General features: G+C 37.7%; 1 protein-coding gene across 1 annotated transcript in view; it reads left to right on the top strand.

The window, feature by feature from the left end:
• Positions 1-14,156, top strand: part of Thoc1 (THO complex 1) — a 43,832-nt gene that overhangs the window by 5,730 nt on the left and 23,946 nt on the right. The window contains exons 4-7 of the mRNA XM_038329270.2: positions 364-430; positions 5,740-5,858; positions 6,613-6,661; positions 7,071-7,166. Coding sequence (XP_038185198.1) covers positions 364-430; positions 5,740-5,858; positions 6,613-6,661; positions 7,071-7,166 — 331 coding nt within the window. The remainder of the gene's footprint in view (positions 1-363; positions 431-5,739; positions 5,859-6,612; positions 6,662-7,070; positions 7,167-14,156) is intronic.

The raw sequence follows: 14,156 nt of genomic DNA, 5'->3' as shown, positions 1-14,156 counted from the left end.
GTTAATGTTGTGTAGCACAACACAGTGAACACTCAGTGCATTACCTCCCTGCAGAAGACCTCAGCTTATGGACTAAATCCGGGTCCTGTTCTTGTCCTGTGCTGTTGATTTTTTAGTCACAGCCTCAGTACTTCTTACCCAATAAGTCTTAGTCATGCAAAGGTTACCATTTTTCCAAGACCATTGGATGCTGATTGACATGAGTCTATAGCCTGTATATTAGTCTGTTCATATTTTTTCATATTAGAAAATAATAAGATAATTTTATTCCTGTGTGACTGCTTAATTTCAGAGAACCTGTCTTTATTGTAAGCAAATTAGTCTGAATTCTTGCTCCTAAATAAAATTGTTTATTTGTTGTAGATAAATCATTCAGCATGTGAGAACGTTTTAGCTATTATTTCTCTGGCCATTGGGGGAGTAACTGAAAGTAAGTATTGTTCTGTTTGTTTTTTAAAGTTACCTTGGTTACCTGTTTCATTTAAAGCCTCTCACCATACCTTTACCCCATCTGGTTCTGCTCATTCTTTATGTATGGTGCTGTAGACCAAGCATAGGGCCTCACGCATCTCTTGTACCCTTATCATTGTTTGACTCCTACCTTTGCCAAGAATTTCTTCGTACTCATTTCAGCTTTGTTCAGACTTCTCATCTCTGTTATGTCATGCACATTTGCAGTTGCTTTGTTTTTCAAGTGTTTAATCATACACAAATACTTAATGAGCATGTAATATATGCCTGGTGCTAAGCTAATATTTGAAAATTCAGTGATGACTAAATCACAGAGCCCACCTGTAAGGATCAAGTGGGTGATGAAGGAAAGAAATGTGTGACTATCTTAATATGGTTAAAGTATGTTGAATATAATAAAGTGAAAGTGACTCTCTAAATTAAAAATCTAAAGGAATCAGGAGAAATTTTAAAAAGGAAGATGGGTTGGGATTTGTGACACATACCTATAATTCCATGCTTGTAAGGCTGAATCAGGACAATCAGAAATTTGAGACAGGGCAAGACCCTGTCTCCAAAAATTAAAACAAAATGAAAAAAGAGGAAGCTCCATCTTACAAGTAGGGACATGAAGAATTCAGTTTGCCAGAAATAGAGAAGGTCATGTTTAGCATAGCTAGAAAATTATGTGAAATGAGAATGGCAAAAGAAGCCAGATGTGTGGGTTAGTTTAAAGGCTGTTGTATTCCACACTGACAGGTAGCTTTAGAAGAGTAATTGGATTGGGGCAGACACTAGCAGGAAAAGTAGGCAGGGAACTATTAAAAATGCAGCAGTGGGGGCACTGGAGAGATGGCTAAGAGTACTTGCTGCTCTTGCAGAAGACTGTATTCAATTCCCAGACCCAACGTGAATCTTGCAACTGTAACTCCAGTTTATGGGATCCAGCTCCATCATCTGGCCTTAGAAGTATACGTAGTAGCCGGGCGGTGAAGGCGCATGCCTTTAATCCCACCACTCGGGAGGCAGAGGCAGGTGGATGTCTGTGAGTTCGAGGCCAGCCTGGACTACTACAAGAGCTAGTTCCAGGACAGGCTCTAAAACTACAGCAAAACCCTGTCTCAAAAAAAAAAAAAAAAAAAAAAAGTATTCCATTCCAGCAAAACACTCATAAAATATAAATGAAATAAATCTTGCTGGGCATGGTACCAAAACTTGGGAGGCAGAGCCCAACAGATCTCAGAATTCCAAGCCAGCCAGAACTTCACATTGAGACCCTGTCTTAAATAATCTTTAGAAAATGTTCAGGGGCTTAGTAAATAAGAGTTCTGGCTGTTTTTGCAGAGGACCCAGATTCAGTTTCCCACCCCCATGTCAGGCAGTTCATAACTACTCCAGCTCTAGAGGATATGAAGTCCACTTCTGGCCTCTGCAGGAGCCTGCACACATGGGGTGCACACACATACACTAAAGCATACACACATATAAAAGAAATCTTTTATAAAAATATGTCAGTGCCAATATCGGATTGATTTAAGAGACTTTAAACACAGTAGGCACATAATGCCCAACATATGGCTGGCTGGCTGTAGCTGGTTAAATATTTTCAGAAAGACAAAATAAAAAAATTAAGTTCATCAGCGTTACTTAACCCTGTTAACTCAATTTTCATTTGATTAACTTAAATAGTGTATGTGAAAATGATATTTTAATCTGTTGTGTCATTCATATCGTTTATTATTTTGATATTTTTCTCTATAGACCTGGAGCACATACAGTGAAAATAGTTTCCCAGTGTCACAGTGAGCTGTTTTGTAAATCTAACTTCCCAGTTTCTGATTTTACTTATTAAACTTTTGCGTAGCCTGTTTATTCATTCATTCATTCAGAAACTGAGATTAGTTCCCCAACAGTTTTTCTCTCCCTCTTCATCTCAGCTTACAGTATGTGCTTAGTTCACAAATTTGCTGTGTTATTCACGTAAGGTTGTTGATGGTTTTACCACAGACTGAGAAGGCTATGCCTAAAACTGTAATTGAGAAAAGTGAGGGCTTGTCAATTGAACTACAAATAAAGGGTTAAATACAGTTTTCTGCAGGGGAAAGTTTATTTTTGAGAGAGATTATTATTGGCACTTTATGTTTCATGTTTTCAGTTTGTCCATAAATATCTTTAATTCAACTTGACAGATACTTACTGAACTTATATCCAATGTCAAACATTTAATGGGTGGAATATTTCCTACTTTTTAAAAGCTATGTCTGGCAAGATGACTCAGCACATAAAGGCACTTACTGCCAAAGCTTGATGCCTGAGTTCAGTCCACATGGTGAAAGGGAAGAACCAACTCCCACAAGTTGTCCTCTGAACTCCACATATGCTTACTCACACACATATATGTACACACAATAAAATAAATGTGATAATAAGTAAGCTTACAGTCTATACTACCATGGTGATTAATTGCGATATGCTAAATTATTCAGTACATTGATGTACTGTGTGTTTAGGAAGCATGAATATGATGGTCTGCCCAAAAATGTCAGGGTTTTTTGTTTGGTTGGTTTGGTTTTTTAGATGAGCTGTCATTTACTCTGTTTTGAAAGATGAGATTGAAATTTGCCATGTAATAAAAAGAAGTATTTAGATAGAAGAAAAGAGTACTGTTAATGAAACCATGAAAGTATGAGCATGGCTTGGAATTTAGGAACTGGAGAGTGATGTTTATAACCAAGGCTGTTGCAGAAGCTGGGGTAGAGACTGGAAGTTCTGGGACACGATCTTCCATCTACCACTGCCGTGAGGCTCAGCCTCTAACAGCTCAGGGACTGAGGGAGCCAACAGAATCTGTGGACTAATCAACTTGACTTTTCTATCTGACGGACCAGCCAGGGGGGATAAACTTACCTCTCTGGGGCCAGCGAAAAGGGAAAACACACACACACACACACTCTTAGGGTCTTTGCTTGTTATTTCTTTATTTCTGTTACCTCTATCCAGATGTATACCTTCTGTCTATATTGATGTCTTCCTTCTAACTAATTTTAATTTTTCCTTTACAGCTTATATACCCCAGCAAAATTTTTTAAGCAATATAAAAATTACAGTGTGGTTATAATCCATTTCCAAGAGAATGATTACAGTGAATAAAAGTAAAAAAACAGAAAAACAGCATGCTTTACATGATTTACGTATTACATTTTACGTATTACAGGTGAAAAACAAGTTGTCCCAAGACCCCACGTACATTCATACCCAAGCAGCTTGTTATGAACAGAATCTAAGTAACCAAAGTATTTTTCTCAGCCAATTCTTTTGCTGGCAGGCTGTATTTTGTGATTACAAAGAAAGGATCAATCACTTTATTATTTATCTCAAAGGTAATCTTATTTAAAATATCTTAAAAGAATCACAAATCTAAATTTTTGTATATGGAAAACAGTCAGCTCTATTTTAAAATCTCAGGGTGCATACCTACTTACCAACAGTTTTCTTATATCAAAAAAACTGAGGACAGAAATGGGTACAAGGAATTAATCATCACCCTTGATCACCAACCCGTCCTAGCAAGAAAGGTATGTCAGCCAGCAATAGCCAGGCTGCCATTGTTCTTGTTCCCTGATCTCAACCTTGTTCTCTGACCTCAGTGAGTCCCTCCCTAAAAATATGCCTTTAATCTGTTTTCTAAGATGTTTTTAACCTCAAAGCCATTAATTAAAACATCTTAATCTAACTTTAAGTTATTTTTAAAAGCTTTGTTTTAGCTGTGATGCACATGGAAACTCATGAAACATCTCTTGCCAGGTGGTAGTGGCACACACCTTTAATCCCAGCACTTGGGAGGCAGAAGCTGGTAGATCTCTTTGAGTTCAAAGTCAGTCTGGTCTACAGACTGAGTTCCAAGACAGGCTCCAAAGCTACACAGAGAAACCCTGTCTTGAAAAACAAAACAAAACAAAAAAAAAGATTGAAAGAATTAAGTTAACTTAGCTTCTAGGATTCAGTTGTTGTTCTTAATCATTAACCTAAGCCACAGTCTTTATGATTCTTCAAGAGAAACTAGCCGAGTGACATTTCCTTGTTCTTATTTTCTATTCTCTGAAGCCCCTGTTTTGTCAGGGATGGGGGTAATATGATCATATCTTGCTTTTACCTTTATTAGTTTTCCCACTAAGCTAACCTCTACCATAATCTCTTACTGTATTTACTAAAAACCCTTAATCATCAAAATTCTATTTAAACTAACACTATTATTGTATAAAATCATTCCTTCAGTTAAACAGTACAGTTTAGGAGGAGATCATCTTCATAATACTCCACAGGTAAAAATGTCCAGTAGAACAGGAAATTACTATGAGATAATCACACTAAAGACAGTGGGGATCTCCCCACACCCATTCACACCATGTAGATACCAGAGGAAAATGGCAATGACAGACATGTAAAGACACAGCAGTAGCAAGAGACATTCTGGAGCTGAGGCTCTCAGGGCCTTGCCTATCCAAGATTCACCCATCAGACCTTTGCTTCCTGGTGGGCTGATTCCCTGAAGTAAACTGCCACCTGCTGCTCCTGTAACATGACCACTGGCACCCACTGGTTTCCATACTTACCAGCCCTTGAGTGTCACCAGCCAGCTTTTATCTCTAAGTGAGATTCTCAGGTCCTCACTTGGTTCTGTTGACCCAGAATCTTTGGCAGTAGAATATAAACATTTTTTTCAGGTTTTATAAATATTAAGGGAGTTAACATACCATCTGCAGTTAGTGACAGAAAATAATGCCTTTTAAATTTCTTGGGTACAGAGTGTACGATCAGAGTTAAGTGTCATAGGGTTGTAAGTCTTAAGATGACATCAACCTTATACTGGTTTGAAAGTGACTTCCTTTTGCTACCCTGGTTCTAGGTAATGTTCTTCACATACAATCCAGATGTGATCATAACATTTCTGAGTACAGCTAGAAATAGCTTCCCTTTTCTGAGCCTACTTTATTTACTCAGAGTCTTATGCTTATATTGAGCACAGATTTTTTTTTTTATCCACATATCAGTGTTTCTAAGTACTTCGCTTAAGCAAAAGAAAACAATGAGTAGAGATGTAAAAGTACTTTTAACCACCCTAAATGACCTTTTCTTAAGGAAAAATCTTTATTTCTCTTTTTATTGCCATTGGTTTTAGAGACACTTAGTAACTTTATCATTATTTTGTAATGTGGCTGGTCCACATAGTTCTTTTTGAGCTTGTTGCCAGTGTCAGAAGCTCTCCATTGGTTTGCATCCCACTTGCAGGTGTCTGTACTGCGTCCACACCATTTGTGCTGTTGGGAGATGTCTTGGACTGCCTTCCTTTGGATCAGTGTGACACAATATTCACTTTTGTCGAAAAAAATGTTGCTACTTGGAAGTCAGTAAGTGCCTTGGTTTTCTTTCCTACTGATACTATCTCTGATGATAGTTTTGTTTGGGGTTTATTTGCTAATAATTCTAATATTGGTGGCTGCCAAAAAATTTTCCCTATGAAAGAAACATACACTGTGTTTCCTTGGAAAAACCAAATAAGAATCAGATGTAGAGAAAATTTTGAAGTACAAGACTTAATTAATAAAAATAACTTGAAAGTCCACACTTTGAATCAGGCCTAGTGTTGTGAACTAATGAGATGTGGTTGGGAAAGCTATGCTCCTAGCTAGCCTGGTCTACACAGGAATAACCTATCTCCAGCAAAGAAAGAAGACTGGAGGGTGCCTCAGCACTTTAGTGTACTTGTTCTTTCATAGAACCTGGATTTAATTCCCAGCTCCCACACATGGTGGCTTAACAGTCGTCCATAACTCCAGTTCAAGGGGATCTTATGCCCTTTTTTATCCTTCACAGACACCAGGCATACATGTAGTGCACATCATACGTTTACATTTACATTCTGGTAAAACATTTACATGTAAAATAATAAAATGAATAAATGTAAAACAGATGTTTACAAGTTATTCAGTGCCATGCTGTTTGCATATCCAAAAACATTTCATTGATAATGCTTTGAACTAAGCAAAAGTAGTGACATAGAGTCTCATACATCAGTGCTCTTTAAAACATTAATTCCTATGATTTACTGAAGGGAGTGGACAACTTCCAAAGTGTATTAATAATTTTGGTCTTAATTTTCAGAATACATTCTATTCTGCTGGCAAAAATTATTTACTGCGTATGTGCAATGGTAAGCAATTCTGTATTAAAGTATTGCTTTTAAAACTGTGATTGTTTAGATGGTTTATTAAATATCAGTGAAACTGTCTTAAAAGTAGATTAGGATCTTTGTGTTTAAGTTAACAGTCTTATTTATTAAAAGTGATGATTCACGTACATTGATCTTGTCCACCGAACTTTATTTCTAACCTTTAGTACTTGCTGTAACAATGATTTGTACTTCAGTTTTGGGAACCCTTGTTTTAGAAAAATACTGAACAAATAGTTAGAAATTCAGGTTTTAGGGAGGAAGGAAGGGGAGCAGAGACAAATGTATAACTGAATAAAAACAGTAAAAAAGAGACACAAAACTAAAAGAAATTCAGGTATGATTATAATGAACACACAATGATCTCTTCTGTGTTACTCATTTCTGTTAGATCTCCTCAGAAGATTATCGAAATCTCAGAATACAGTCTTCTGTGGACGAATTCAGCTCTTTTTGGCCAGGCTTTTTCCTCTATCTGAAAAATCAGGTAAGCCTTTATACATTAAATTCTTTTTTTTATCTTTTTTTAAATTGATTTTTATTGAGCTCTACATTTTTCTCTGCTCCCCACCCTGCCTCTTTCCTCCCCTCCAACCCTTCCCTGAGGTCCCCATGCTCCCAATTTACTCAGGAGAGCTTGTCTTTTTCTAATTCCCATGCAGATTAGATCTATGTATGTCTCTCTTAGGGTCCTCTTTGTTGTCTAGTTTCTCTGGGATTGTGATTTGTAGGCTGGTTTTCTTTGCTTTGTGTTTTAAAAACACCTATGAGTGAGTACATGTGATAATTGTCTTTCTGGGTCTGGGTTACCTCACTCAAAATGTTTGCTAGCTCCATCCATTTTCCTGTAAAATTCAAGATGTTGTTATTTTTTTCTGCTGTGTAGTATTCCATTGTGTAAATGTACCACATTTTCCTTATCCATTCTTCGGTTGAGGGGCATTTAGATTGTTTCCAGGTTCTGGCTATGACAAACAAAGTTTCTGTGAACATAGTTGAACACATGTCCTTGTGGCATGATTGAGCATCCTTTGGATATATACACAAAAGTAGTATTACTGGGTCTGAGGAGATTGTTTCCTGATTTTCTGAGAAATCGCTACACTGACATCCAAAGGGGTTGTACCAGCATGCATTCCCACCAGCAATGCAGAAATGTTCTCTTTTCCCCACAACCTCTCCAGCATAAGTTGTCATCAGTGTTTTTGATCTTGGCCATTCTTACAGGTGTAACATGGAATCTCGGAGCTGTTTTGATTTGCATTTCTCTGATGACTAAGGATGTTGAACATTTCAGTGTTTTTCAGCCATTTTAGATTCCTCTGTTGAAAGTTCTCTGTTTATGTCTGTACTCCATTTTTTTATTGGATTATTTGTTCTTTTGATAACCAATTTCTTGAGTTCTTTGTATATTTTGGATATCAGACCCCTGTCTGATGTGGAGTTAGTAAAGATCTTTTCCCATTCTGTAGGCTGTCGTTTGGTCTTGTTGACAATGTTGTTTGCTTTACAGAAGCTTTTCAGTTTCAGAAGGTCCCATTTATTAATTGTTTCTCTCAGTGTCTGTGCTGCTGGGGTTATATTTAGGAAGTGGTTCCCTGTACCAATGTGTTCAAGTGTATTTCCCACTTTCTCTTCTATAAGGTTCAGTATGGCTGGCTTTATGTTGAGGTCTTTGATCCATTTGGTCTTGAGTTTTGTGCATGGTGATAGATATGGGTCTATTTTGATTCTTCTACGTGTTGATGTCCAGTTATGCCATCACCATTTGGTAAATATGCTTTCTTTTTTCTGTAGTACCACGAGGTGGTGCCTTACCTGGAAGATTCTTGCGTACATCCATCTTGGGCCGGAGCTTCATAGCATCTGACCCAGAGAGGAGTGGCATGGCGATTGCCCGAGGCATCTGCCTCACTCCCAGCATCCTGTTCTGTCTACTCTACCCACCTAAATCCTGCCCTATCAAAAAGCCAAGGCAGTTTCTTTATTAACCAATGAGAGTCCTCCATCATTTTTCCATTTGATACTTTTTGCTTCTTTGTCAAAAATCAGGTGTTTGAAGGAGTGTGGATTAATACCTGCATCATTTGTCCTCCTGTCTGTTCTTATGCCAATACCAGGCAGTTTTCAGTACTGTATCTCTGTAGTAGAGTTCGAAGTCAGGGATTGTGATGCCTCCAGAAGTTCTTTTATTATACAGGATTGTTTTGGCTATCCTGGGTTTATTGCTTTCCCATATGAAGTTGAGTACCATTCTTTCAAGTTTCTATGAAGAATTTTGCTGGGATTTTGATAGGCATTGCGCTAAATCTGTAGATTGTTTTTGGTAAGATTGCCCACTTTTAGTATGTTAATTCTGCCTACCTAAGAACATGGGGGATCTTTCTACTTTCTGGTGTCTTCTTCAATTTCTTTCTTCAAGGATTTAAAGTTCTTGTCATACAAGTCTTGTATTTGTTTGATTAGAGTTACTGTGAGATATTTTATGCTATTTGTGACTATTGTGAAGGGTGTTGATTCCCTGATTTTTTCCCCAGCCCTTTTATCATCTACGTACAGGAGGACTACTGATTTTTTTGAGTTAATCTTGTATCCTGCTACATTAATGAAAAGGTTTGTGAGTTGTAGAAATTACTTGGTAGAATTTTTGGGGTCGCTTATGTAAACTATCATATCATAAGCAAATAGTGAGAGTTTGACTTCTTTTCTGATTTGTACCCCCTTAATCTCCTTTTGGTGTCTTACTGCTCTACCTAGGACCTCAAGAACTATACTGAATAGATATGGAGAGAGTGACAACCTTGTCTTCTTCCTGATTTCAGTGGAGTTGCTGGGAGTTTCTCTCCATTTAGTTTGATGTTGGCTGTTGGCTTGCTGTATATTGCTTTTATTATGTTTAGGTATGTTCCTTGTATCTGTGCTCTCTCCAAGACCTTTATCATGAAGGGATATTGTATTTTGCCAAATGCTTTTTCGGCATCTAATGAGATGATCATGTGGTTTTTATTTTTCAGCTTGTTTGTATGGTGGATTATGTTGACAGATTTTTGTATGTTGAACAATCCCTGCATCTCTGAGATGAAGCCAACTTAATCATGGTGGATGGTGGTTCTGATGTGTTCTTGGATTCAATTTAGTATTTTTGCATCAATGTTCATGAGTGAGATTGGTCTGTAATTCTCTTTCTTAGTAATGTCTTTCTGTGGTTTGGGTATTTGTAGCCTCATAAAAAGAGTTTGGCAATGTTCCTTCTATTTCACTTGTGTGAAATAATTTGAGGAGTATTGGTATTAGTTCTTCTTTGAAAGTCTAATAGAATTCTTAGCTGAAACCATCTGGTGCTGGTCTTTTTTGGTTGGTAGACTTTTGATGACTGTTTCTATTTCTTCAGCAGTTATAGGTCTGTTTAATTTTCTTATCTGGTCTTGATTTAATTTTGGTGAGTGATATTTAGTCAGAAAGTTGTCCATTTCCTTTAAGTCTCGTGGAGTGCAGGTTTTCGAAATATGACCTGATGATTCTCTGTATTTCCTCCTTGTTTGTTGTTATGTCCCCCTTTTCATCTGATTTTGTTAATTTGGATGTTCTCTCTGCCTTTTGGTTAGTTTGGATAAAGGTTTGTCTATTTTGTTGATTTTCTCGAAGAACCAACTCTTTGTCTCATTGATTCTTTGTATTGTTTTCTTTGTTTCTATTTTGTTGATTTCAGCTCTCAATTTATTTCCTGCCTTCTAGTTCTCTTGGTTGAGTTTGCTTCTTTTTGTTCTAAAGTTTTCAAATGTTCTGTTAATTCACTGGTGTGAATTTCCAGCTTCTTTATGTAGGCATTTAGTGCTGTGTTCTTTCCTCTTAACATGTTTCATTGTGTCCCAAAAATTTGGTGTGATGTGTGGTCATTTTCATTGGATTTTAGGAAGTCTTTAATTTCTCCCTTTATTTCTTCCTTTACCCATTGATGATTCAGGTGAGCATTGTTTAATTTCCATGTGTTTGTGGGTTTTCTGGAATTAGTATTGCTGTTGACTTCTAGTTTTATACTATACCATGGTGATATGATAAGATACATTGGGTTATTCCTTTTTTTTTTTTTTTTTGTATTTGTTGAGGTTTGTTTTGTATGTGGTCAGTTTTTGAGAAGGTTCCATGTGGTGCTAAAAAGAAGGTATATTCTTTTGTGTTTGAATGGAATATTCTATAGATGTCTGTTAAGTCCATTTGAGTCATAACATCTGTTAGTTCTCTTATTTCTCTGTTCATTTTTTGTCTGATTGACCTGTCCAGTGGTGAGAGGGGAGTGTTGAAGTCTCCCACTATTAGTGTGTGGTTTTTAATGTATGATTTAAGTTTTAGAAGTGTTTCTTTGACATAAGAGGGTACCCTTGTATTTGGGGCATAGATGTTCAGTATTGAAATTTCGTCTTGATGGATTTTCCTTGTGACTAATATAAAATGAACTTCTTTGTCTCTTTGACTGATTTTAGCTTGAAGTCTATTTTGTTATATATTAGGATAGCTACACCCGTTTGTTTCTCAGGTCCATTTGATTGGTATATTTTTTCCCAACTCTTTACTCTGAGACAATGTCTTTGAGGTTGAGATGTGTTTCTTGTATGCAGAAGAAGGATGGATTCTGTTTTTGTATCCAGTATGTTAGCCTGTGCCTTTTTATAGGTGAGCTGAGTCCATTTACATTAAAGGATATTAATGACCAGTGATTGCTATCTCTTGTTATTGTGTGCTTTTTCCTTCTTCGTGATTTGCTGCTATGAGACCATCAACTGTGTTTTCGTTGGTGTAGCCAACTTCCTTGGGTGGGAGTTTTCCTTCTAGTATTTTGTGTGGGCTGGGTTTGTGGCTCGGTATTGGTTAAATCTAGTTTTGGCATGGAATATCTTGTTTTGCCCTTCTATGGTGATTGAAAGTTTTGCTGGGTAAAATAGTCTGGGCTGGCATCTATGGTGTCTCAGTGTCTACATAATGCTTGACCATGACCTTCTGGCTTTCATTGCCTCCAATGAGAAGTTAGGTGTAATTGTGATAGGTCTACCTTTATATGTTTCTTGGCCTATTTCCTTTGTAGCTCTTAATATTCTGTCTTTACTCTGTATGTTTAGGGTTTTGATTATTATGTGGCAAGGGAACTTTTTTATGGATCTAGTCTATTTGGTGTTTTTTAAGCTTCTTGTATCTTCATAGGCATATCTTTCTTTAGGTTGGAAAAGTTTTCTTTTATGATTTTGTTCAATATATTTTCTGTGCTTTTGAGTTGAACTTCTTCTTCTTCTATACCTATTCTTAGACTTGGCGTTTTCATGGTGTCCCATATGTCCTGGATATTTTAGGTTAAGTTTTTATTAGATTTAATGTTTTCTTTAACTGATGAGCCAGTTTCCTCTATTGTATCTTTTTTTGTGAGAATTTTTCAACATCTATTGTATCTTCAGCGCTTGAGATTCTCTTTTCCATCTCTTGTATTCTGCTATTCATGCTTGTCTTTGTGGTTCCTGATCGTTTTCTCGTGATTTCTGTTTCTATAATTCTCTTGGCTTGTGTTTTCTTTATTGTCTCTATTTCAGTTTTCAAGTCTTGAATAGATTCTTTCATATGTTTGATTTTCTTTTTCTTGGTTTTCTTTAAGGGATTTGCTGATGTCTTCCAATTTTTTTGTTTGTTTTTTTTCTTCCATTTCTTTAAGAGAATTTCTCATTTCCTCTTTAAGAGTTTCAAACATTCTCTTGAAGTTTTTTTTAGGTCATTTTCTTCCGCTTCATCTATGTTTGTTTTTTCAGGTCTTGCTGTTGTAGGGTCTTTAGGTTTGTGTTGCTCTTTGTGGTGTTGTTTGTGTTCTTACCTTTCTACTCCTCTTTTTTCTCTAATAGGTATGTGTGGTTGGGGCTGTCTGAGTTTCTGTTGATTAATCTTCTAGGTGCCAGTGAATCCAAAGTTCAGACGGTTGTTCCTCGTGGTACAGTCAGTGCCACAGTTCTAGTTACCCCGTTGGTTACTCTGTGTTCCTGCAGATAGCTCAGCGCTCCTGTGCTTTGCTCTGCTCCCTTGGAGTTTTCTGTTTCAGGCCTACTTTGGCCTAGCTTTGTCCTGTTTGTGTAAATCCTGGTCTAGATCCCCTCCTGTAGAAGTCCCTGGCTTGGAATTGGTCCTGCAAAAGTTTCTCGCTCCGGTCTACTGCCTTGGAGTTTCCAGTCTCGGGTGCGCCCAGAATTGCAGAGGACCTGGCTCAGGTTTACTCCCTCAGAGGTCCCAGACTCATACTCGGACCTACAGAGGGTCCAGGTTTCTGCCTATTCCCTTTGATGTCCCAGACCGATGCCCGGACCCACAGAGGTCCTGGCTCAGGCCTACTCCCTCTGAGGTCCCAGACTCATGCCTGGACCTGCAGAGATCTCTGGTTCCTGCCTATTCCCTAGGAGGTCCCAGAGACACGCCCAGACTGGCAGAGGTCCTGGCTCAGGTCTAGTTCCTGGGAAGTCCTCTACTCATGCCCAGACCCACAGGGGTCCTGGCTTAGGTCTCCTACCTTGAAGGTTTCAGATTCATGTCCGGACCCTCAGCGGTCTCTGGCTCTGGCTCACTAGCTCAGCAGTTACTCCTCTGTACCTGTTCCAGTGAGAGCACTGTCTCTATATGATGGAGGCGGGTCTTCTATCAATCTGTTGATTTCATTGGTTAGTTAATAAAGAAAAACTGCTTGGCCTAATAGGTTAGAACATAGGTGAGTGGAGTAGACAGAACAGGAAGAAGGAAGTGAGGTAGATGGCTCAGTCAGATGCCACGCCTCTCCTAAATTAGCCAGATGGCCATGCCTCTCCTCAGGGAGAGAGATGCGATGGAGCCAGCCACTAGGTCAGACATGCTGAATCTTTCCCGGTAAGACACTACTCATGGTGTTACACAGATTATTAGATATGGGTTAGTCAAGATGTGAGTAAGAGGCTGAAAATAATGGGCCAGGCGGTATTTAAAAGAATACAATTTGTGTGTTGTTATTTTGCATGTAAAGCTAACCGTGCAGGAGCCAGGGCAGCAGGAACGCAGCCCGTCTGCTCCTCACTACATCTATACATTAAGTTCTTTGGAAGGAAATCTCTTCCGGTTTTTAATTGGAGTAAGATCTGTCATAATAAGAAAATGTAAAATAATAAGTTGAAAGCATAGACAAATGCTTTATTTTCTTGTAAATATGCTGGTCCTAGCTATGATATACATAATCTTAAGGTTAAAGTTATTAACAGTGCACTGTTGAATCATAGTAACTTATACAGATATGAACTATCCTATCTATATTTCATTTCATAATATGTCTATTCTTTGTTTCCATTTTCTGTTTCATTAATTGCTGTTTAGTCATATTTAATTTTACAATTTTTTATTTGTTTTGTTTTTCAATACAGGATTTCTTTGTGTAACCTGGCTGTCCTAGAAATAGCTCTGTAGACCAGGCTGGCCTCAAATTCACAGA

The sequence above is a fragment of the Arvicola amphibius genome, chromosome 5 (assembly GCF_903992535.2).
Source record: "Arvicola amphibius chromosome 5, mArvAmp1.2, whole genome shotgun sequence".
In the NCBI taxonomy this organism is placed as follows: Eukaryota; Metazoa; Chordata; class Mammalia; order Rodentia; family Cricetidae; genus Arvicola; species Arvicola amphibius.
This window is presented reverse-complemented; position numbering and strand designations above follow the sequence as displayed.